The sequence below is a fragment of the Eschrichtius robustus genome, chromosome 18 (assembly GCF_028021215.1).
Source record: "Eschrichtius robustus isolate mEscRob2 chromosome 18, mEscRob2.pri, whole genome shotgun sequence".
Lineage (NCBI taxonomy): Eukaryota > Metazoa > Chordata > Mammalia > Artiodactyla > Eschrichtiidae > Eschrichtius > Eschrichtius robustus.
The window spans coordinates 73,345,949-73,371,615 of NC_090841.1; the positions used below are offsets into that span (position 1 = coordinate 73,345,949).

The following is a 25,667-nucleotide window of genomic DNA, read 5'->3' on the forward strand; positions in this document are numbered from 1 at the left end:
AAGTGGATGGCGCAGTGGACACGCGTCCCGGCGCCAGGGCTTCCTGGGACGTGTAGTTCGCGACAGGACTAGCGGAAATCCCGCCAGGTTTTACCATCTCTCACTTGTTTATTTACTTTGCCGTCACCGCTTGCAGGGGACAAATAAATAGTAGCTGTCCAATAGAGGGGCACGCGGGCCTGGAGGCACAGCTAAGATTTTTTTTAAAAATTGTCACTCTGTCCCCCGCACGTGCAGAGGGCAGGTATAAAACACGATGAAAGGAAGGTGTTGTCAATGATATCTGACGATCGGTCGCCCGGCACAGCCGTCAGGGCGCTGTCCCCGCGCGCTCCGATGGGACGAGAGACGCCAGTCCCAGGGTAACCGGAGGCGCGTCGCGGGCCGAGCGCTGGAAGCTGTGATCCGGGACCGGTGCCGGGCTCCGCCGCGGCCGCAGAGACCCGACCCCACCGGACAGGCCAGAGGTACATCGGGCTGTGGGCAGGGGCCGAGGTGGCCGCCGGCGACTGTGCGCTGCGCCCTCCGCCGGGCACTGGAGCGCCGCGGGCCAGGCCTGCCGCCGCCCACCTGCTCTCTGCGTCGCCAACGCAGCCTGCACGCCGGGGGGTCCTGGCCTCTCCGGTGCCCGGTGGCCATCCGAGTGGACGCCAGTGCGTGGGGACCCGTCCTCCGGGGAAGAAGTGGGGTGAAGAGCTGGGCCACAGGGTGGAGGGAAGGGTCCAGGAGAGAAAGGACGAGTCCTCTCGGGAACAAAGCCCGATTTGGAGGGACCGCGGGGATACCGGTGGCTCCCGCCCGGCGGCAGTCTCCACGCCACGCTTGGCAGGGCCCGGGACCGGAACGCGCGGTGGCCGTCCCCTTGCCCCTGCACGCCCGCCCGGGGCCAGCGCGGTCGCAGGAGGGGTCACGGTCAGCTCCGAAATCGTACCGGGAGCCTCCTCCTCCCCTTCCCCCCTTCTCTCGACCTTTTCTGCTGCCCCCCCAAACTCTGATGGGCCGGTGGAACCGCCAGCCAAAGCGGGCCTGGACGGGGGTTTTCTTTACGGTTTCCTTTTCGGCAATTGTCATTAGTAATGCTATCAACTCGTGCATTCAAAAGCTCGAATCGGGGGCTCCCTCTTCTCCCGGGAACAGTGATCTGCCCGCGTCCCATCTCGCCCCCCGGGCGCCCTGAGCACCCGCGCGTCCCCGGGCCCCCGGGCGGGTAGGAGGCGGACACTCCGCCGGCCTCTGCCCGCTCCGCGTCGCCGAGAACTCCGGCTTCCCGCCGGGCGGAGGGCGGGAGGAGGGGCCCGGAGGCCTCGCTGCGGGGACCCGGGGACGCGCGGCCCGCGAAGGCGCCGGGACCGCCGAGCGGCGCGGGCAGGGGGCGCCGGCGCGCTCCTTCCTCTCCGCCCGCGCCGCCTCCGCACACAGCGGCTCCGCGCGGCGGGGACGGGCCTGCGCGATTGTCGCCTCCATCCTGGGGGCCTCCAGGCGCCGCGAGCTTCGCAGAGAAGGGCGGAGGGCCCTCCGCTCGCCTGCCCGGGAGCCTGGGCTCGACGCTGGCCGGAGTGCGGGAGGACCCCCGGTATCCTTCGGAGGCCGGCGCCTCTGCCTGGGAAGGGGCTCAGGTCTGACCGCGGAAGGGGCGTGGAGGGCGTGGGGAGGGGTCTGGAGGGGAAGGACCGAGATCAGACCTGCTGAGGCTTAGTGCGTCTGGCCCTCGGAAGAATATCCCATCCTTAGTAAGTCCTTACCTGCCCCTGCGTCTCAGCGGCCTTCCGTGCAGAGTACAGATCATAATAGTTGTCATACGTGGAAGGCTTTACTGAAGAGACTTTTTAAGATGTTTAGTTCTCTAAGCAAACTTGATGCTTAAAAATAAGGATTTAAGAATCTAACCAGAAAAGAGAGTGTAACCCAGGCCATGAACATTGGATTTACAAATGTTTATTTTACAGAGCAGTTCCTTCCAGGGACTTAAAGATCATTACTGCAGCGGTGCATTTAAAGCTGGCCATTTTATAAAATTTCTTTTGCACAGAGTTAAAGAGTACTTCTGTTGCTTGTGATATGATTTTATGAATAAATCATTAAGTCATTGAGCTTAGGTCCTGCAATCACTTTTATTAGTAAATCTTCATACAGCATGACGTCGTTTACTGGATTAGGGAACCTCAGTTCTCACAGATGAGAACCAGGAAGGAGAAAAAGAGTGCCCTCGGCTAGAACTCCAGCTCTTGATTGCTAAGGCCACTCCTGGTGGCCTCCTGAATCTAGGTTCCTAATCCCTGGCTTACAGTAATACCCAGCATGGTGCAGGGACTTAAAAATATCTGCTGATGAGACTTCTACAAATTGCCCTGGGGATACAGTAGGCAGGAAAACCAGACTTGCAGGAGACAGACATTCATCATGTAAACACACTAACACACAATGTAGAATTGCACCCTGGTAAGACCTGTGAACGAGGTACTGAGTCTGTACAGGGTGACCTGGCTTGGTTGGAGGAGCAAAGAAATCATCCCCCCAGAAAGTGACATTTGAGCTGATATCTGAAGGATAATGGGAATTAACTAAATAAAGGTGGGGAAGAAGGAGTAGACAGCATTCAGAGAAGGGAAAGGTGGTCCGTGGGGAGAGGAGAGTGAGGTGGAGGTAAAGAGAGAGATCACAGCCCGGTAAGGAGTTGGCTGCTTGTTCTAAGAGCAGAGGGTTTTAGGCAGGGGAGTTATATGATCATGTATGTGTACAAACTTTACTTTCCAATATCTAGGCACAGGTCAGGTTAGAAATGTCAATGCACGGGAGTGGGCGGGGAACTAGGAGTGGAAATGGTTTATAAAAATAGGGACAAAAGGAGATACAAGATGTGACAAAACCATGAGAGCTGCAGGCCTAAATGGGACAAACTAAGAGGGACAAGCTGCCCCTCTGTACCTTGGCATTTCCTGAGGCTGTAATTGCAACCTACTACAGCAATTGACCTCCATAACGATTCTGTAATCAGTAATAACTTGTGCTTACTTCACTCGTGAGGAACCCTGAGGATACAATAACACCAGCACCCTTGGCCTCATGGAACTGTCGCTGTCGTGGGGAGAAAAGACATGGGTCAGACAGATAATAAGGAAAGGAAATCAACATCAGCAGTGTTTAGGTCATGGGGTTTGGATAATTTTCCTTTTCTGTGTGATATCTTTTGGTATTTTGCAATCTTTTTCTGTAATTTGTTTCGCTCAGTTGAAAAATGTATAAATATGACAGTTTTTCAAAGAGAAGTTTCCATAAGCAGTGGTTCAAATGAGAAAGTTTTCATACCACTCCAAGTTTACTATTAGCTTTTATTGACAATCAATATGACAATCAATATGCACTTTTGTTTATGATCTTTGCTTTTTTTTTTTTTGTTTTTTTTTGGTGAAAGTGCAACCAAAGAGATCAGTCTTGTTAGTGACCATTATTTAAAAGCAAACAAACTCCAAACACAAACAAGCAAAACCAGACTGTTAAACCTTTTATTAATCAAGTGCTATGTTTTTTCTTGTCTTTAGCTTCCAGGAAGCTCCGCCCTACCTTTTATACACAAATGCAGTGACTTCCCTTTCCCTAGCTTTCTGATAAGAATATTCTCCTATATATGTTCCAAGTTAGCATCCTTCAAACACCCCCAGGCTGCCGCACAGAGAGTTGGTACCACAGGCAAAATTCTATTTAATGTGAGGAAGGAAGCTCTGTCAAAGTAGAAGCTAAGCCTGAGATGAAGAGATAACAGGGCAGGGCCTGGAACATTTCTGTCTCCCCCGCACCAGACTAGCCCCCTCAGGCTTTGTTCACTGCACCTCACCATGACCACATGCTCTGTTTCATGCCCCACCCTGCTGCAACCCACCCATGCAACCCCAATGCCAGAAATAAGACCTCCCTCTATCCACCACTCTGGCTTTTGGTGAAAGGCATGAGGATAACAGAAAAGAAGTAGAAAATGCTTTGCTAACAGGGAACTATATTCAATATCCTGTGATAAACAATAATGGAAAAGAATATGAAAAAAGATATAAATGTATATATCTATCTGAGTCACTCTGCTGTACAGCAGAAATTAACACAACATTGTAAATCAACTATACTTCAATAAAATTAAAAAAAAAAAAAAAAAAGAAAATGCTTTGCTAGGACATCTGCTAAGAATCAGAGAAGCCCAGAGTTTGACCTGTACAAACGGAGCTTCTCTTCGAATCTTCCTCCACCATCACCATCACATCCGGAAATGAGGAAGAAGGAGAAAGCATCAAAGCTTCCTGTCTAGAGATCTACGCTACCTACTCCTTGACCAAAAAGCAAAGGAAAGTTTCCAAAGTGAAACCACTAAAGGTTCCATGTTTGGTGGTGAAACTCCCACCAAGCCAGCCCTACTCCTGCAAATAACTATAAACTCTGCACAGAGTCCTAAAAAAAATCACTGCCTGAAGGTTTGACTAGAGAGGAAGCATTCCTTCAAAAGAAAGAAAATAAAATCTTTCCTAGGACATGTGGAGGCCTCCTTGTATGGAGCTCTGGTCCATAAATTCCACGAAGGACATGCAGTACCTTTACTGGTTTCTCCTCACAGACTCCAGGTCTCTTGTGGGAATCATCTTCTGTTATTTCTTATTGCCTTAGTCATAGGTTTTTGTTATTCAGTGTTTATAGGATGGGTTTTATATAATCATTTTCCTGTAACCTGGGAAAATGATTCTCACTTCTAAATTTTTAAGTAAGTGAATGGGCAGAGAGATTAACTGGTCAAAGTCAAACTGGTCACCCAGGGTGGGTTTTATCTATTAAGTGCCGCTCTATCGTGGGAGCCCTGGGAAGTGGGCTCACTCTGCCTGGCACCTGCTTCAGGGGGTCTCCCACACCACCTATAATGGTTTGATTCACCAAGGTCTTCCTTTTGTATAAATCTTCAGCTTCCTCAAATGCCCTTGGTTGCTATTAAAGTTTTCTTTGTTTACTTCCCCAAAGGCATCAGTGTACACTTGAAACTCAGTTTTTCCTGAGACTGATCAGAAGTTAATTACTACTAGCTATAACTTGATTGTGGTGATGCATGCACAGCTTTATTGAGATATAATTCATACACCATGCAATTCACCTATTTAAAGTGTTCAGTTCAATGGCTTTCAGTATATTCACAAAGTTGTGCATTCATCATCACAGTCAGTTAGAGAATATTTTCATTACTCCAAAAAGAAACCCCATCACTCCCAATCCCCTTTTGCCTCCCAGCCCTAGGTAATCACTAATCTAATTTTTGTCCCTATAGATTTGCCTATTCTGAACATTTCATGGAAGTGGAGTTAAACACTTTCTGGTCCTTTGTAACTGGCTTCTTTCACTCAGCATAATGCTTTCAAGGTTCATCCATGTTCCAACATGGATCAGTACTTCATTTCTTCTTATTGCTCAATAACGTCCCATTGTATGGATAGACTACATCTTATTTATCCAGTCATCTATTGATGGACATTGGGTTGTTTCCATTTTTTAGCTATTCCAAGTAGTGCTGCTATGAACATTTTGTGGACATATGTCTTCATTTCTCTTAGATATATTCCTAGGAGTGAAATTGCTGGATCATATGGTAACTCTACGTATAATGTTCAAGGACCCGTTTTCCAAAGTCACTGGACAATTTTGCATTCCCACCAGCAGTGTAAGAGGGTTCCAATTTCTCCACATCCTGTTCGATCCTTATTGTTAATCTGTTTGATTCGAGTCACCCTGGTCAATGTGAGGTGGTATCTTATTGTGGTTTTGGACTGCATTTCCATGATGGCTATTGATGCCAAACATCTTTTTATGTGCTTCTTGACTATTTCTACACCGTCTTTGGAGAAATGACTATTCAGATATTTTGCCCATCTTTAAATTGAGTTACTTGTCTTTTTTATTATCCTAAAGCATCGTTTAAAAATAATTTTTAACAAGACAGATGGTAAGTGATCATGACTTAAGCATATAGTAGTTGTAAAATAAATATTTATTGAATGAAGGCATATGAAACACTTAAAATATTTTTTAGTGTTTTTGTAATGTCTAGTGGATTGTTGATCTTTCTTTCTCCTCCCTCTTTTCTTAGGAGCCCATTTTTGCAGCGCTCACGTTTTTGTAGAATGCTGTAAACAATTGTCACAGCTGTTTTTCAAGAAATAGAAAGAGTTGCAACCTCTTCCTCATAACAGAACTTTTATAGTTGCATTCAATGCCTAACGTTGCAGAAGCAGAAAGGACAAATGATTCTGGAAATGGTGAGTGCAAATCTGAGAGAAGGTCTCCCGAAGAGAATCTACAAGGTGCCGTACAATCTTTCTGCACTCGTGCCTCGGGAGAACCCTTGGGTCCCAAAGGAGATGGTCATTATCCATGGAGCTGTCCAGTGACCCACACTCGGGAGAAAATTTATGCCATCTGTTCAGACTATGCCTTTCTCAACCAGGCGACCTCAATCTACAAAACTCCAAATCCAACCCGCTCTTCTTGCCTCCCCAATAGTACCTCTTTATCTGCTGGAAATAATTCCTCAGGTTACATTGGCATCCCGACCAGTACATCGGAAATCATCTACAATGAAGAAAATAGCTTGGAAAACTTATCCAACAGCCTGGGCAAGCTACCTCTTGCGTGGGAAATTGACAAATCTGAATTTGATGGAGTGACCACGAATTTGAAACACAAATCAGGTAAGGAAGGAGCCATGATGTTCTCATGTGAAAATAAGGAGAAAACAAGCAATATATCTTGTTTAAACTTGCCTTCAAACAGATTTTCTTTTTTTGATACCAAACAAGGCACATTGCTATCATGTTGTTTGTCAACATAGTTAACAAAATAACCTTGGGCATAGGACATTTAGTTCACTAATGTGTTGCCACTGGAAACTTCAAACATAACCTTTGCATTTTGAGAGCTTTGAACAAATCTAAGAGTGCCGTAAAACACAAGTATTGTAGATAAGTACTCAGTAGTTTAGAAATGGTTAATGCGGTGGCTAGAATAACATACTATTTCATGGTTTTGCAGTGACATGAATCATATTTCTCAATTAAATATCTAGTTTTGGTGCTTCCCTGGTGGCACAGTGGTTAAGAATCTGCCTGCCAATGCAAGGGACACGGGTTCAAGCCCTAGTTCGGGAAGATCCCACATGCCGCGGAGCAACTAAGCCCGTGCACCACAACTACTGAGCCTGCGCTCTAGAGCCCGCGAGCCACAACTACTGAGCCTGCGTGCCACAACTACTGAAGCCCGCGTGCCTAGAGCTCGTGCTCCACAACAAGAGAAGCCACTGCAATGAGAAGCCCGCGCACCGCAACCTAGAGTAGCCCCCGCTCGCCGCAACTAGAGAAAGCCCGTGCGCAGCAATGAAGACCCAACGCAGCCAAAATAAATAAATAAATAAAATTAAATAAATATCTAGTTTTCTTTTTTACTACATAACATTTTGGCTTTTCTGTTGTTAAAAATTTTTGAACACTCAACAGGGTCTCCAGGTACCACTGAGTAGGTTGTGCACTGCACAGTTTAAGAGGGTGCAGTGTACAATCTTCACAATTACAATGTGGTGGTTCTGGAGCACATACTAACGCTCTTCACTTTTTTCTTTGGAACTCACAGTAAGACAGGAATTTTGTGAGGTAGGTACTGTTGTCTTCATTTTATGGGTGAAGAAATGGAGGCATAGAGGGGATACATTGCTTGGGCACAACTGCACAGCTAGAAAGAGGCAGAAGTCAGGTTTGTACTTTACTTCTAGGCTTCTCTGATCGTTTTGTAAAACCTCTGTCTACTCATTCATTTGCAAAATCAACTTGTTTCACAGAATGTGGTGTAAATTTGTAATTCTCGCGGTGTCGGGGGATTTCACTCTGTGTCTCTATTTGTGGGTGATTGGTCTATAATTTTTTTTTTTCATAATGTCTGTGCAGGTCTCCTAAGACATGTTTGGAAGTATTCTCTCTTCCTGTTTTTTGAGGGGTTTTCAGAGGGGTATTAAAAATCTCTAATTATGATTATGGAGTTGTCCATTTATTTATTTTTTTAAATTTATTTATTTAATTTATTTATTATTTTTGGCTGCGTTGGGTCTTTGTTGCTGTGCACGGGCTTTCACTACTTGCGGTGAGCGGGGGCTACTCTTCGTTGCAGTGCGCGGGCTTCCCACTGCAGTGGCTTCTCTTGTTGCGGAGCACGGACTCTAGGCACGTGGGCTTCAGTAGTTGTGACTCGCGGGCTCTAGAGTGCAGGCTCAGTAGTTGTGGCGCACGGGCTTAGTTGCTCCGCGGCATGTGGGATCTTCCCGGCCCAGGGCTCGAACCCGTGTCCCCTGCATTGGCAGGCGGATTCTTAACCACTGTGCCACCAGGGAAGCACCAAAACTAGATATTTAATTGAGAAATATGATTCATGTCACTGCAAAACCATGAAATAGTATGTTATTCAAGCCACCTTATTAACCATTTCTAAACTACTGAGTACTTATTACAATACTTGTGTTTTACAGCACTCTTAGATTTGTTCAAAGCTCTCAAAATGCAAAGGTTATGTTTGAAGATTCCAGTGGCATCCATCTTCTCACTCACTAGGATTTATTTTATTAGTGAAAGAAATTTGCCAGAATGAGATTTTGCTCACGTTTGCCAGTGGTTGTTCAGCTCTGGGAGAAACTTTGTGTTTCTGTGAAGACTTAGGAAGAATAACTAAAGGGAAGGGGGAAAAAAATCCTTGCTTCTTGATTTTTCTAGAGTTCAATATTATGCCATTTTACAAAAATTAGAGAAATTCCCTGTGTGACAACAGTTTCTGAGGTCCAGCTGGGTTTTTTTTAATGTATTTTTTAAAGTTGGAGTATAGTTGATTTACTATGTCATGTTAGTTTCAGGCGTACAGCACAGTGATTCAGTTATACATATGTGTATATATATATATTTTTTTTCAGATTCTTTTCCCTTAATAGGTTATTACAAAATATTAAATATAGTTCCACGTGCTATACAGTAGGTCCTTGTTGGTTCCAGCTGGTTTTGGGCACCAAATTGTTTCATTGTAGAATGAATAAAGTGGATCCTTTTCCATGTTTGTTTTCTAGGCATATATCTATATAATCTATGTTTTATAATTTATGACTAACTCATAAAAATGAAATATTAGCTTTTATTTAATTTTTGTAACAGATTTATTTTGTGTAAAATATGATATGTGTGAGAGATTTTAAAGTGCACGTAGCTATCTGAAATGTTAATGGTGTTTTAGTGAAATGAGGCTTGGACGTTATTTAATAATATTTTAATTTATATAATTTTTTGACTGGGTGATCCATTAGATGGAAATAAAAAAGTATAAAAATTAAGTGTAAAGTCTCACTTTCACTTTTGCCTGCCCTTTTGTGTGGCTCCCAATTTCCCCTCCCCCTGTAGGTAACCACTGTTATTTGTCTTGTGTGTTTTTTGGTGAATGTGTGTGGTGTGTGTGTGTGTGCACATGCCCACACATGTGTACATACTTGCACACAGAAAGGAGACTTTGTTTTCCATTCTGGCTCCTGGTGCTAAAGTTGCATTTTAATAATGTACTTATGTGCATCATTCTTAATCCATTTTGTGGTCTCTGTAGGCCTGGAACTATTTTTAAATATCACATCATCAGATTACTGGATCTACTGCTTTTACTTTCTCAACAGAGTTACATTAATGTGGCTTTATTGTTTTATAGAAAGGATTCATTTTCTGGAAAGTGGTCTAGTTAAATATTTTACTGTTGGTAATTTTATTTTCTAGATGTGGCTAAACATTTTGTGATTGATTCTTTTACTAGCTAAGTAGCTAGCTCAGGAATCAGAATATAAGAACCTGATAGGAAATAACATTCATGGTTGTTTAAATGTGTTTTTATTCTCTCTCTCTCTTTAAGGCAGGGGCGTATTCTTGAAGATACATGTATTTCTTCAATATGTTTGCAAATAGCATTTTTAGACCTAGTTACTTTTATATTTTGTTACATAATTAATTGTATTGCCTTGGCATCTTACTTCATTTGACTTCATTTTATACTCTTGTATTCTAGGCAATGGAAAGAAGCAAATTTCCAAGAAAAAAACTTCAGACAAGAAAGGAAGAAGACATCAAAGGGAGTGGCCTCAGTATTCTCCTCTTGAAGATATTAAGCAGCGGAAAGTATTAGACCTCAGACGATGGTAATCTCTAAAAATTGACCTTTTTCTTACCTAACCACAGTACCATTGTCATACCTAATGAAGTTAACAATATTTCCTTAGCATCTCATTTCCAGGCTAAATTCAGATTTCCCAGATTTTTCCAAAAATGTCTTCACACTTGGTTGTTCAGAGTGGGACCCACCGTGAACCACATATTGTGTTTGCTTGTTGTAGCCCATAAATCTCTTTTGAACTAGAACATTCCCTATCTGATTCTTCCCCAATTTGTGTGATTCCTTTCCTGCTGGTGGTCTAAATTACTCATATAACCTCAGTCCTTATAAACTGGAAATTAGATATAAAGACTTGATTAGATTCTGGTTGAACATTTTGGGCAAGAATACTGCCTAGGTGACCCTGTGGCCTTCATCCTTATATCCCATCAGAAGGTACATGGTGTCTGGTCATCTGATATTAGAGATCCTAAGAGTGATTACTGGATTAAGGATGTGGCAAGAGCCTTAGCCCACATTGTCAAGTTCCCTTTTTTCTTCTGGAACCGTCAAGTAACCAGTGGGGTGACGGTGGCATTGGGTTAACATCTAGGTAACCATCAACTTTTCACCTAGCGGTTTCAGCCAGACCCATTGAAGACCCCTGCCTGAATCCTATTATAAAATGGTGAAATTTCAAAATTCTATCATTTCTTCTGCCTTTACTAACTGCCATTCTCTTAATAAGAAGATCTTTCACTTATCAATTGGGGCTATTTGGTGACCTTAACATACAGTTCCTATTCTAAAGAAAAAGATGTTTAATTTGTGATAGCTTTCAAATATTACTGATCTATAATTTGAGGTTTTAAAAATTCTTTTGTGTGAGGCTTTAGAAATATTAGATTTTTTTCACTTATTTAATAATTATAGGACCATTTACTGTGGGCTGAGAATACAGAGATGTACAAAACGGGTGTTTGTTCTCCAATCTAGTTGAGAAGAGTGGAAAATGTAAAATATCTCAGGAAATTTGTCAGATGATGGGTGGGAACAAACAACCAACATGAGAGGCGGAAATGATCACTGAAAGGCTTCACTGAGGAGCTGGATCTTAAGAGAGGAAATCTGAGGGGATGGAGGGTCTAAAGGTCTTTGAACGGATGGTGGGAAAGGGTCTGGCAGGTTGGTAATGAAGAGTAGATCAGCCTGTCTGGAGCGAGGCTCAGAGAAGCTAAGAAACTTACTCAACGTCATATGGCAAATACGCAGATGTGGTATTGAAACTGAAGAGAGTTGGACTCCAAAGTCCATGTTCTTTCTTTTTTTTCTGCTGGCCTCAAACAATGCAGGTTTCTTTAAAGTTCATGGACGACTCCAAGCTGTTTGGTGACTCTTTGGTTAGATCTAAGGGTATGAGCCATTGAGTCAGTGGGGAAGAATCTGAGTTCTTTGTGGAGATCCAGATTAGCATTACAGAAATGCAGAGAAGGTTGCAGAAGGAAACATTGTGCTGATTGCCACCAAGATTCCAGCTTATCCCCTAGATACCAGCTGAGGACACTGCCTCTAGTGAATTACAGGGAGGGTGGTGATTGCAGGAGGGCAACACAGGCCACACACTTCCTGATTTCAAAACATATTACAAAGCTACAGTAACTAAGACAGTGTGGTACTGGCATAAAGACAGGCATATAGACCAGTGGAACAGAATAGAGCTCAGAAATAGACATTCATGTAAACAGGCAAATAATCTTCTGCAAGGGTGCTCAGACCACAGGATGGGGAAGGGACAGTCTCTTCAGAAAATGGTGCTGGGAGAAGTGGATACCCACATATGAAAGAATGAAGCTAGACCTTTTCTTCACATCATACACAAAAAATAACTCAAAATCGATTAAAGACATAAATGTAGGACCTAAAACAATAAAACTCCTAGAAGAAAACATAGGGGAAAAGCTTCATGACATTGGATTTGGCAGTGATTTCTGGGGTATGATGCCAAAAGCACAGGTAACAAAAGAAAAAATAAACCAATGGGACTACATCAAACTTAAGCACTTCTGTGCGTCAAAGGAAATAATCAACAAAGTGAAAAGGCAACCTACAAAGTGGGAGAAAACATTTGCAGATCACACATCTGATAAGGGGTTAATATCCAGACTGTATAAAGAACTACAACTGAAGTTGCAAATAATCATATGTGTAGCTCAACTAGGAGTTTACATCGAAATTTTAATAGTTGGTGTCTAAATTTATATATCTTTAATTTTTTTCCATTGGCTTGGGTAACATCCACTTTAACTAACAGTTAGTCATACTTAGCCATCATTCTTAAAATGCATGATTTATTGTCATTATGCATTTATAATGTGTTGAATAAATATGAAAATACTTTAAATGAATAAAGATTTTACATTGGTGGTTTAAATGATCAAAGTTTTCATTATGTAACACACTCAGTTGCCATGAGTGTTCTACTTCTGTATGCATATTTTGTATTCATTCAAGTGAAAACATTCTTTTATTTTCTCAGGTACTGCATAAGCCGACCACAGTATAAGACTTCTTGTGGTATCTCCTCATTAATTTCCTGTTGGAATTTCTTATATAGCACAATGGGAGCTGGAAGGTAAGTATGTTAATTTAGTGGTACCCCTCAACTCCAAGTTCAAAAGTTATTTGGTGTTGCTTTTTCTATAATGGAAGATTTTTAAGAACAGATTTTTCATAAATTGGGGAAAAACTGCCGTATTTTGTTTTAAACCTTTTAGCTAAAAATATGTGCATGCATTATTTTTGATAAGATAAAAATGAAAAATACTACTAAAATTATTTGCAAATCAGACAGACACAGTGACATTGAGACAGGTTATATTTGCCTATGATTGGAATTGTGAAATGAAAGGCAATATTTCTTTCATAGTCTTCCAGCTATCACCCAAGAAGAAGCTTTACATATTTTGGGTTTTCAACCCCCGTTTGAGGATATTAGGTTCGGCCCTTTCACCGGAAATACGACACTTATGAGGTACGAAGCCCTCGCTTAGAAGCAATACCTTATTTCTAGTTCTGCAAAATAATAATGCTGTAGATGTGCATTGATAGTAAACCATGCATCCAGCTGTTTGGGCCCAACCTCTGGTAGATACGCCAGACTTGGGCTCTGCCTGAATTTCTCTGGAATTGGAATAGTGCCTTCTTTGTTATGGGACTGTTGCTATGAGCGAGTCTTCTTGTTATTTTCAGATGGTTTAGACAAATTAACGACCACTTCCACGTAAAAGGATGCTCGTATGTTCTATATAAGCCTCATGGGAAGAATAAAACAGCTGGAGAAACTGGTAAGTAAATATATAGAAGATTTACACACACACACACACACACACACACACACACACACACTTTAGGATCCATCTTGAAGATTGGTTTTGATTCAAGGCACATGATGTAAATCCTAAATACAGTCTATCACTCTTTATCCAAGGGGAAATCATAATAGTAATATGTAGGGCACTTTTCAATATACAGTTTAATATTTTAACTCTTTTCATCTTTGCATGAAGAACTTTTAAAGCTTCAAGGCATGTCATAAACACTACTTCAGCACATTGTATCGTTTGGGTCCATGGTGTTTGTGTGTGTGTGTGTATGTGTGTGTGTGTGTGTGTGTGTGTGTGCACGCATGCTCTTACTTGCCTGCTACTAAAACCCTTTCAGGAAGCAGCGTGGAATTTGCAGTTGCTCTTCCTAAAAGGGAAAGCAAGGATTTTAGAATATTTGATGTCAGACCTGCATAATAACATATAACAACAGGACAATGGACTAGGAAAGGGACAAAGTTCTATTTTAGAAGGGTCTTGATTATAACAGAGAGTTTTGGAGTCGATCCTAAGGATTGTTTTAGTTGTGCGCTAGTTAAATAATTTGCAATATTTGACAATTTCCATTTTTAAAATTTCACAGTCATCTTTCGACTTTACAATCAGAAACCTACAATACAGTGTTAAAGAAAATTTTATTCTGATACTTGAAAATTTTATTCTGACACTTGTTAAAAGGGTAAGGAAGACTTTACTGAAGACTGTTGTAACGCAGAACTGGGATATGGGAGAGAGATCTGGCTCAACCCTGAATACAACAAAGACAGCTGGGAATTTATAGCCAACTCCCAAAGTGAGCGGTTCCGTGGATGGAAAGTTATTAAGAGGAGACATCAAGGTGGGGCTGTGGGGAATCTTGCTAAATTGGTCTAACAGGATTCTTATAACAGGCAGACCAAGGGTGAAGGGTGACGTCCTTGATCAGGTATCCAGGGTGGGGGGATTCTCTCTAAACTGATTTCAGCAGGATATTTGCTAAAACTGGATTCAGCAAGGATGGACACAGAAGCCCAAGATCCAAGCCTAGCTGAGGAGAGGGCTCAGAGATGCCTAACTGAAGTTTGGTCAAGCAGGGAGTCTGTCAGCACAGAGGGTATATGGTTTATCAAAATCAAGGAGTGAACAAAGAATAGGGTATATTTCTGTTGACCTTTAGCAGGTCTATCAAGTTGGTTGTGAGTCAGGCAAACTTGGAGTTCATATGTTGGTTTCTGCATGTACTGGTTTTGTGACCTTGAACAAGGCACTTAAACACTCACTTACTGAGCCACCCTATGGGGTCCCTGTGAAGGTAAAAGGAGACATATTTGTAATACACTTGACACCTTGCTTGACACAGAGTAAGGACTCAATAAATGTTAGCTTTTATTCTTCCTAACTGAACTCTGTGCATTTGCAGGGGGGCCTGTCTTCGTGGGAAGGGCGGCTTTATATGGTGTGTAATTTTTTTTGTTTGTTTCCAGTGAGGCTGTCAACACAATCTCTCTCAGTAATTGATCAGGCAATTAGAAACTAAGAAAGAATATACTTTCCAACATACGTCAGTCTTTTTCCTTCGAGTAATAGGATAAACAAGCTCTTCTCTCTCTCCCCCCTCTTTTTTTGGGAGGGGGAGAGAAATGGCTGCCGTAATTTCTTTAAATAAATTTCAATACTACATTTTCCCAGTTTGATTCCTGTTTTCATTGTCCCTATTACAATCCTTGACTCCTCACTGTCTCTTTGTCTACGTGTGTTTCCTGAAGGATATTTGATCTGCTTCCCCCTTGGAATATTCTTGTCTTCCGCTTCAAGAATCAGTGGTCCCTTGCAAGCCCTGCCTTATCTCTGATGCTCGGATTTCTCTTAAGTCCTGTAGTTCTGATTATTTGCGTCTGTTGTTTAGCATTTGGCGTGTGCAGCCTTATATTACATTGCATCTTTTTAACGTGTCTGCCCATCTCCTTCACCATAGGGAGTGCCTTCAATAGCCCTTTGATGCCCCCTGACCTTGCACGTGTGACCCTGGGACTTCTGATTGTGTTCAGAATTGGGAGAGTATTACCTGTGTCAAGCAGAAGTCTTTTCTGTTCCCTCTCAATGTAGAAGAAAGAGTTGCAGAGATAGGCTTTTCTCATTTGTCTCTGGGATATTCAGTAGTGAAAACCATTGCCAGTTGTTAGTGTGCATTTAAAAAAATACTTTGTATCTTTTGTTGTTGTTGTTGTTGTTTAGATTATTCTTAAGGAATATCAGGCCTGTTTTCCACAACAGGCTTTAAGTTGTCCTGGGGACTACGCTTCTTTCGTAACTCCCTATTTGCTGATTGACATGCTTATTTCCAGTGGGCCTTCAGGAAATGTAAACTGAGCTCACTCATGGAATAAAGACAAAATCCAGGGATTTTGATAAAATTAACAGATTTGACTGTGAATATGAGTTGAAGTATTTTTTTTAGAGATGTAATTACTCATAATAAAAGTTTGTGCCAGAAGCTGCCAATGTTAGCTTCAAACTATTGGTTCATTTATTATTCACTTCCTATTATTGTATTATTATTATTTTATTATTATTATTATTATTATTATTATTTGAGTAACTTCAAACTGTTGGTTCGCTTAGCTACCAAGGATGTCTAGATTCATTTGTCTTTAATACCTAGCTTGAAAATTACACTAATATTCATGTATTTCATTTTTATTCTTCTGGTAGATATTGTAACTTCTTATATTTGCTTAACCAAGAATATCTACCTCTGCCCTATCCTGACATAACTCATGTACACCCTCACCCTGGCCACTGCTACCAGTTAACTACAGTGTCTTAATGCATCTTGGATGGACTGTGCATTCAGATTCTGTTTTCCTCGTCCTCTGGTTTTCTACAGTTCATATTAGACACAAGGCTGGATAAATTTTTTCGACGTGCGGTGCTAACATATCCCTTTTTACTTTGGGAGCTCTCCAGTGCTTGCTTAAAGCGTAAACGCCTTAGCATCATTCCAGGCAAGAACAGATTGGTCTTTCCCTGCTGTCCTCCACGTACCAGTTGGATTTAAAAGATGTCAAGGGAGTAGGAGCCTTGCAGGATGATACTATGTTGCTGGGTTACACAATCTGGTCCTTGTCTTTGAGGGTATAAAAATACATCCTAATAAGTTCCTTTAGAGCTCTCTGGAGTTCTTCTATAGATGATAAGGCTTTACAAAACGGACTGATACTAAACAAGCTCAAAAAATGTTAGAATGTTAATATATTAACTGAGAGTGAGAAATACACTATCAAAAGCACCAGGATTCTCTCGGCTGCTCAGGACATATACTGTTCTTCAGAGTACAGCAGGCTGGCTAATTCTAGTTTGTTCTGCTTTCTCTACACCGTGCACATCATGGCTCTGCGTTTGGTAGTGGTTGCTTTGTCGCTTAAGTTTCAGATTTTTCGATATACTCTGGTCTAGACTCAACGTCGTTCTGAATTTAGTTTCCATCTGTAACACATTTATATGCCTTCTCCTAAATAGAATCACTTTCTTGGATGACTACCTTAATGTATTAAATATTGTCTTTTATTTCAGAGGGTGATCTTTTTCTGACCTTATCCTGAAATTCTGGGGGTGCCCTACTGTAGGCCTCTCCACACTAACTATCGTGCCCTACATTCTGAACTGGGCTACACGCTGTTCCCTGATTACATCCCTCCCCTGCAGTGGTTCTGTTTTCTCCTCATGCTCTTGCCTCTGTCTGGATTGCTGAAATGCTGCCACTTGATTATGTTCTGTCTTGGATGCCACCCCCTTCTTTGTTCCTCAAACCTGATGTGCTCTTTCTCCTTTGAATTACATCCTTTTTTTGTGGCACTGTCCTTTTCCACCCTATATCAAAGTTACTTGTTTTATGAGGGCAGGTTGAGGTACTGTGCATTCCTTATCTTTTGTTTCCCTGTGGTTCCTGTTGTAGTTAGTAGATGCTCATAATTTACTTCCTGAGTTGAGTTAAATGAAATTTTCCTCTTAATCTTAGACTAGTGACTCTCAAAATGTGGCCCCTGGATGAATATCAGCATCACCTGGTAACTTGTTAGACATGCAAATTCTTGGTCCCCACCCGAGACCTACTGCATCAGTTACCGAGGGGGTAGGTACCAGCAATCTGTTATTTAACAAGCCCTTTGTGCTCTAGTTTGAGAACTACTGCTGTAGTCTTTCTAAAGAGATGCTATTCAGCTTCTTTATAAAGAGTGTGGTCTTCCATTGATAGGAAATTCAGATAGGAATTTCCTTCCATTGATAGGAAATTCAGTGCGCAAATTTCAATCTGGGCTCAGTTGAGTCCTGGGAATTCTATGGCAGTGCCTCGGGCTGGTGGGGGGCAAGGGGTGGGCACCTAGATTCCCTAAACCTCCTTTTTGGCCACAGCAACTCTGCTTTGATCCCTGTTATGGACTGGGCTGGCATGTAAACTTCCCTTGAAGAAGGGATTCCATGTCAAAATATGTTTGAAAATTATTGATCTAAATTAGAGGTCTGCAAACAACAGCCCATGAACCAGCAGCCCATTTTGTGAATAAAGTTTTATTGACACAAAGACATATCCATTTGCTTACGCATGGCCTTTGGCTGCTTTTGTCTGTGGCTGCTTTCAGCTACAGTGGCAGAGTTGAGTAGTATACGTAGTGCCCGGGATCCACAAACCTCCAACACTTACTAACTGGCCCTTTAGGAAAAAGTTCGCTGATTCCTAATCTAAATCCATCAGAATGTTGTCATGTACCTTGAAGTAAGAAGAAGAAACATTCTTGAGGAGCATGATAATTACTCCAAAGAAGAAAAACCACCTCTGTCCTCTAGAAAACTAGGACTTGGTCAAAGAGTGTTTGTAGCAGATGAAATACTGTGAATATTAATGAGAGCAAACGTTCATACCTATCTCATTTGCCCCTGAATATATTCTAGTATATTTATGTGACTACTGTTCATAATCACAGTAATCAGCTGTTTTGTGTTACGTTTGACTTAAGGAGGAAAGTGTGAAATACTTAAAAATTTCCATTAGGAAGTTACAATAAAATTCTTTCATTAAAAAGTTTTAGTTATTTCAGGTAACTTTTTACTTGGCATTTTCACAATTTTAAAAAGATTTCAAGAGTTCTTTCTAAACCACTTATGTGTATAAACATCTTTAGTATTTACTGAATTTATGAGGAGTCTAAATCTGTCTATTTGCATTCACTTACTATCCTGAAACATCTCTACAATCAAGTTCAACTATGGAAATGAAATATTGACCATCTTCTGAATTTTAGGTCTTATCATTCTTCATTTAGAGTTGCCCTTGGATGTCAGTTTTTAACTCGTCTGGGGAACTCAACCCAAAACAGCAGAAAGACTTATTTATCCTTATGAAATAGAGATTTTAGTAGAAAAGATTGCCTTGTGTGCAGGTATGCTCTGGCAGTACTCCATGAAGTAAAAATCTGTGGGGAAGGCCGAGCTGAAACCTTGGAGAAAGGGTTTAAGACAGAAATATTACTGTCTCCATGGAACTCACAAATTGTGTGTGTCTGCAGAAGTCGGGGCGGGGTCCCGCCTCCTTGACTATTCTACAGCCGTTGACCTGCCATTTTTGGTCTTCAGCTATTTCAGTGACCAGAAAGGCAATCAGAAAAACCATAACTTGCAAGCTTTCGTCGACTTCAACCATTTTTAGGATTTCCAGTTTTAATGGGCTATTTGTTCATGAATAATTTAGTGTCTTCCAGGAGATGCAAGTTAATGAAACCTCAGTTAATGGCTTTAAGTATTTAGTGCTGGTGAAAACTCGTTTCTTATGGTAATACTTTTGAAATTACTTCATAAGTAATATATGCAGCCATGGGAAATATACAAGGAGAAGCGGTTATTAAGAGGTTGCTGTGGTACTACCAGCCCGTCTCTTAAGATGTTCTTATCACTTGGCTTCTGAAAGTCTTTCCTCTGGTTTGTGTGACTTTTGTGGAAGGGATTGAAGTGTGTGTTAGTGGGGAAAAGTTTTCATTTTTGGAACTTGTTTGGAGTTTATATTTATCCATATACCTCAGTGGTCTTCAAATTGGGATGTCCGCATTATGGCAGCTGCAAGGTGATCATTGTGGTATGGGAAGAATGTATTAGAATGTTTATATTTTAACCTAATTAAAAATTTCTACTTTTTGTGTATCTTTTATAAAGACATATTAGTACAGTAGTATATGTACAAAGCTTATAAACAAACATGCTTATAATGGGCATGCTTACTCAGAAATTTCAAGTGACAGATGTGTACAACCAGAGAAGTTGAGACCATTGCTATATACACTAGGTATTAGGTTTTACATGGTAATTAAATTTTGCAGACAAGCATGTATGCTATTTGAAGGTTTGGGTAAGCAAGGACTTTCAGTTTTTTAGTTTGCTGTTCAGTTTGCCTGAATTTCAGTCTAAAGGGTAAAACTGAAATCCATTAATTATTTTTTAACCTTTCGATAGCTTTTCATTGTTTTTCCCCAGCAATGTCCATGTGTTCCAAGTAATGTCTTTTCTGTCTTTGAGTCCTTAACTAGTTGTTTGTATAAAGCATAGATAGTGCTTTATGGTCCCTCAGTTGGTTTGTTTTTGTTTTTTGTAGCTTCCGGGGCCTTGTCGAAATTAACTCACGGATTGAAAGATGAATCGTTAGCTTATATCTACCATTGCCAAAATCATTATTTTTGTCCAATTGGCTTTGAAGCAACCCCTGTTAAAGCTAATAAAGCATTCAGGTAAGCATTTCTGTATTTTATGTGGATACTCCACCAGGAAAATATGTTGTAGAAAGCATTTAAGAAATATTTGGTTGATTAGACATCGGAAGACTTGGTGATTTGCTTTCCTTACATCAACTAAGACTAGTCTCTTAAACATAGTAGCTTAATCTTCTGCAGAATTGTGTTTGGTTAATTGTGCTTTTACATTTCCACTTAGATACTATTGTTAGAGTCATGATAAGAGAAAGCCATTTGACAAATCACTTTTATGTTTATTATAAAACGGCCGCAAAGGACTTTACATATTATGTCTCAGTGATCTCATCCAGGATCCCACAGGGAAAGTGTATTGTGGAATCTAGTGTCAAGAAGACTGTCGCAACTGAGTACATTAAAAAGCGTTTCCTTTCTTATGGTGAATAACATGAAATTTATCAGGGTTCCCCTTTTGTCCTGGCTACCAGGAAGCCTGCAGCCAATTTTTATTTCTAATATCAGGAACCACATTACCCTAATGGTTATATTTGTTCCTTTGTTGATCCAAAGCTTCTATTTTATTAACTATGTACGTGTACTTCCAGGTAAACTTGTATTGTTTTAGAAGAGACAGCCTGTAAATAAGAGAGGGTGACTGAATGTTAGTACTTTTTTTCCTCCGTAGCAAGTTTTCTTAGTGATGGGTTGAGGTAATGCCAGGGTAGCTGAAAGCAGAGGAAGAAGTGTCCTATTTGAGGATGTTGAAAACGGAAGCCATGAGTACTCTGAGTAGAAGTGTTGACTGATAGGTACAGTTGTCCTCACCCAGCTGAGTTCTGGTTTGTTCTATCTGGGTGGGTGGCATTGGTGAACGAGAAGGAGGAACAGGCAGCACTGCTTTCTCAGCGAGGGCTGAAGGTCAGGCTGGGAGAACGTGGCTTGGTCATCTGGGGTAGGATGGGTTCTTTGAGGCTGGAGGCCATGCGGCCTTTGGGTGGGGAAGCTGGATGTTGTATTTTTGTGAACGAGGAGCAAGAGGAAAACCATGGTGTGTCTCCAGATGCTGAAGTGTTCTATTCATCTCTCTGGCTGTGGGGTTTATTGTGGTGTTTTTCTATAGTTTGATCCTACAACTTCACCTTACTCCAGACACCTGTCAAATGTAAAACGTGAAGAAGTAGGTGCTCCTACTTGGCCCCCTTTAGAGGAGAGCTCTTCACCTCTGCCTGAACCTAAGAACCACCTGAGATGCTTTTACAGCTGCGTAAATACTTCCCTGTGCTCCCCCCTACACCTACTTGAATTAGAGTTTCCAGGGGTGGGATTAGGGCGTCAGTATGTTTAAAAGTTCCACAGGTGTATTGCTGCTTTCGGGTTTTATTTTTAGGATGCCTTTTGAAACGTTTTGAATGCAAAGTGAAAGAAGAGGTGTAGCGTAAGGGTACTGGTGGGTAGCATGCTAGGATTTTTTTTTTTTTTCCTCCTAAATGCTGACAGGTGGTATATTTCAACATTTTTAGCCCTATATTTTGTAAGAGGGGATCTAAACCTAAATTTAATTTATGCTTTCTCTTTAATGGCCTTCAGATATTTGTTCAAGCCTAAACTCCAATATCTATTCTAGTGTTGATGATTGCCATCTATGCATAAACTTCAGTGTATCTTTTATCAGTGTATAATTGAAGCAATGTTTTCAAGGGGGTAAATGACTTTATGAAGGTTACTATGAATGTATTTTATATTTAGCAGGGGCCCCTTCTCACCACAAGAAGTAGAATATTGGATCTTAATTGGAGAATCAAGTAGAAAACATCCTGCTATTCACTGCAAAAAGTATGTTAACTCCTTCCCTCTCCCCCTTTTTTCAATTTCTGCTAAAAAGCCTGTTGGAATTTTGATTAGAGTAGAATCCGTAGAATCCATAGTTTAGTTTGGGGAGAATTACATCTGAACAATATGGAGTCTTCCCATTATGAACATAGACTATATCTCCACTTAAGTAGAGCTTTAATTTCTCTCAGCAATGTTTTGTATTTTTAGCATAGAGTTTTATATGTATTTTGTTAAAATTTTCCCTAAGTGTGTATATTTTTTGATGCTATTGTAAATTGATTTAATTGAAGTATAGTTGATTAACAATGTTGTGTTAGTTTCGGGTGTACTGCAAAGGGATTCAGTTATATATATATATATTTTTTCTTTTTTTCAGATTATTTTCCATTATAGGTTATTACAAGATATTGAATATTGTTCTTGCAAATTGATTTTTAAAATATTTCATTTCCCAATTATTTTCTGTTAGTGTACAAAAATACAATGGATTTTTCTATATAGGCCGTAAATCTTGCATCTTTACCAAATTCACTTATTAGTTTTAGTAATAGTTTTGCAATCCAAAGCAGTTACAAATTGTTTTGGATTTCCTATACAATCAATCATGTTGTTTGTGAGTAAAGACATATTAACTTATAAATCTTTTGAAAATGTACTTGACTCCAATTAAAAAGGAAATATGGAATGTTTCTATGTTACCCTGCAGGATGTCATCTAACAGGCTGATATATAGTTATTTCATATGCACGGTAACCATTTTTAACCTTGGCAATAGTTGGATAAACAGAATTGTCAAAAAAACAAGGATTTATGAAAGCTTATTGGATGCAACAATCCTGTGATAAGAGAATTATTGCCATGGTGCTTTTGTAGCAAATTGCTCATGTGAAAAGTTCCATTACAATAGTATTTTGAACTTAAAGAAAACTGTGCTTTATCCTTCCTTAACAATAGGTGGGCAGATATTGTTACTGATCTAAACACTCAAAATCCAGAATATCTAGATATCCGGCACTTAGAGAGGGGGCTGCAGTATCGAAAAACAAAGAAGGTAAGAACACCATCGTATTTGAAAGTATTTCTCAACTGGCCAAAATGCAGTTATTTTACCCAGCACTCTAAGTTGTAAATAACAGAAACCCAGTTCAGACCATTTTAGACAGAAAAGTGAAAATTACTTTAAGGACACAGGGGTATCTTTAAAAGGAAAGGGCAAGAAGTCTAGCCTGGATTCAGGAGGGACGGGTACCACGCAAGAGAATGTCAGCAGGGGCCAGGGAGCTAGTCTGTCTTATTCTCTTGGGAGTTGTGTTGTTCTTAGCCGTCTATTTGTCTGACTATTTACTTCGCGAAGATCGTCTTTCAACTTAGGTCTCCCTTTCAGATGAATGGTCGAGACTAAGGCTGGCATGCCTCCAGTCCAGTCCTGTAGTCTTGGCCCAGCTTGGGTCAGGTGTTCACTCCCAGGGCGATTAACTGTGGCCATGGGGTAGAACCATGTGTACCAACAAGGCTGCTGGGGGCGGTTCTCAGGGAATGGTATGTTCTGTGGATTGAGTAGACATCCCATCCATATTATCCTACTATCATATGAAGAATGCGTAGGAGGGAGAGGAAGAGGAATGATCTTGGTGTTTGGATTAGTCAACTTGGGCGGGTACAGCGTGTGAGAGTGGTAGACAGGCATATGGGGGGAAGGAGTTTTGCCTCCTATGGGCATTGTTATATTTTTGTAAAGGCAGCTGGTCAGGAAAGATGCAGGATAATGTGATCTGATGATGTCTCAAAGGATCAGCACTGTTCTGATGCAGGTGAAGGGGGAAAAATAAGGGAATTCATGGGAACCCACATATTAGTATAATTAATTTCCTATCATTTTCTGAACCCAACATTTTTTTTTTCTCAGGTTGGAGGAAATTTGCATTGCATCATAGCATTCCAGAGACTTAACTGGCAAAGATTTGGCCTTTGGAACTTTCCATTTGGAACCATTAGGCAAGAATCACAACCTTCAACACATGCCCAGGGAATTGCCAAATCTGAGAGTGAGGACAATATCTCCAAGAAGCAGCACGGGCGTCTGGGCCGGTCTTTTAGTGCTAGTTTCCATCAGGACTCGACATGGAAAAAGATGTCAAGTATCCATGAGAGAAGGAACAGTGGTTACCAGGGTTACAGTGATTACGATGGGAATGACTGACCATGCTGCGTACTGACGACTTGTGTTATTCTCGCAGCTGGTCTATACAGGACTGCATTAAGGCAGTACAAGATTTTAAGTCTGTATTAAATAGGAACATATCTTGTGGTACAACACATAACCTTGTAGTTTCTCCAGTAAATAAGCTTGTATATGATTATGATGGGTGATTTCAGATATATAAACAGATAAGCACAGATTTTTTTTTTTGTCCTTTTAAAAGTTAAGAGTATATAAACATTCTGGACAGTTTCACAAAGTCCAATAAAATTACACATAAACAAATCAAACACAATTTCACTCAATAGCATCATGATTTGAAATACTTACGCATGAAGTGATTTCTTATGACTTGACCCCCCCCAGATATTTGTTGCAGTTTTGTTCCCAAGCTCAAAATGTAAGGTACTAACTATCTGCCCAAAAACATTGGGGCTGTTGATTTCTAGTTTTTCTCTAGTGGTTAAAGCTCATTTAAGATGACTTAGTGAGTTTAGAAATTCTTTTACTTGTAGCGGTATCTTGCCTGCCTCATTTTTTTTCCTGATCAACTTTCTCAGGATTCTCAATAAAGAGGCAAAAGAGAAAAGACTGAAGATACTGATCTTTTCTATTAGTGCAGATGGGTGACTTAGTGCATCGATTCAGGTACTCTTGACTTTCTTGGTATGTTACTGTCAAATACTGACAAGAACTTTAGGTCTTGAAAGACTCGTAAGTCTACAATAAACCTTGCTTAGGGATAGAGTAAAAGAACAAGTGGCATCTGAAGTTTCTATACCCAAGGTAACCTGTGAGATGAGATCTGATATTTGACTGGTCCCCCAACATGGAGTCATATGTTGACAACGGCATTAAGGATGTGTTAGGAATGCCCCATCGCTCAGAGGGCAACTATCCGTATTCCAGAGAGCTCTTTCCTTTTTAAAAACATGTAGACAATTAGCTGCTTGAAGTGAGTGTGAAATAGTTCAGAAAGTGTGGATTTCATGTATTTGAGCTCCTCTCCAGTTGCTGTCAGTTTTTCTTCTGCTGCCAACCTGTGACTCACAAACAACTAGGATCTCTTGTTCTTTCATTTCAGGGGCTGTTCTGGGACTCAAATCAGTAACTTGATTATTACAAGGTGCTGAATATGCTGGTAACCATATCGCAATACACCTCAAGGAGAAGGTTCAGATTTTTATTTTTAAAATATTTTCATTTTCTTCTCTTTTGAATTTTATATCCATTTATCCACCCAGACATGCCTAGCCTACAGAAGGGGATATATATTATGAAATGGGCATTTTTCTGAAGAGAATATTTTGCTTGAAATGCAAAGGACTGAAAGATTTGTAGGTTGTTGATTTTGTTACTTCATAC

The 25,667-nt window shown here is 40.8% G+C and overlaps 1 protein-coding gene across 2 annotated transcripts; it reads left to right on the forward strand.

Annotated features, from left to right (window-relative positions):
• The first annotated feature begins 93 nt into the window (after positions 1 to 93).
• Positions 94 to 25,666, forward strand: BIVM (basic, immunoglobulin-like variable motif containing). 2 transcript variants are annotated; one of them, XM_068526915.1, is made up of 10 exons: positions 94 to 467; positions 6,110 to 6,710; positions 10,090 to 10,219; positions 12,710 to 12,805; positions 13,100 to 13,204; positions 13,423 to 13,517; positions 20,176 to 20,308; positions 22,016 to 22,102; positions 23,057 to 23,153; positions 24,009 to 25,666. In XM_068526915.1, exons 2-10 carry the CDS (start codon positions 6,233 to 6,235, stop codon positions 24,300 to 24,302), a joined length of 1,515 nt encoding a protein of 504 aa, XP_068383016.1. In that variant the 5' UTR covers positions 94 to 467; positions 6,110 to 6,232; the 3' UTR covers positions 24,303 to 25,666. The 2 variants fall into 2 exon arrangements, with proteins under 2 accessions (XP_068383016.1, XP_068383015.1); XM_068526914.1 differs by lacking the exon at positions 94 to 467 and adding an exon at positions 1,421 to 1,616.
• The last annotated feature ends 1 nt before the right edge of the window (position 25,667 follows it).

Excerpts from the sequence above, each read along its gene's own strand:
- BIVM (XM_068526915.1), top strand. The coding sequence starts at position 6,233 with ATGCCTAACGTTGCAGAAGCAGAAAGGACAAATGATTCTGGAAATGGT. Across the intron at positions 12,806-13,099 it reads AGCACAATGGGAGCTGGAAG|TCTTCCAGCTATCACCCAAG; the intron begins GTAAGTATGTTA and ends TTTCTTTCATAG. Across the intron at positions 13,205-13,422 it reads GGAAATACGACACTTATGAG|ATGGTTTAGACAAATTAACG; the intron begins GTACGAAGCCCT and ends TGTTATTTTCAG.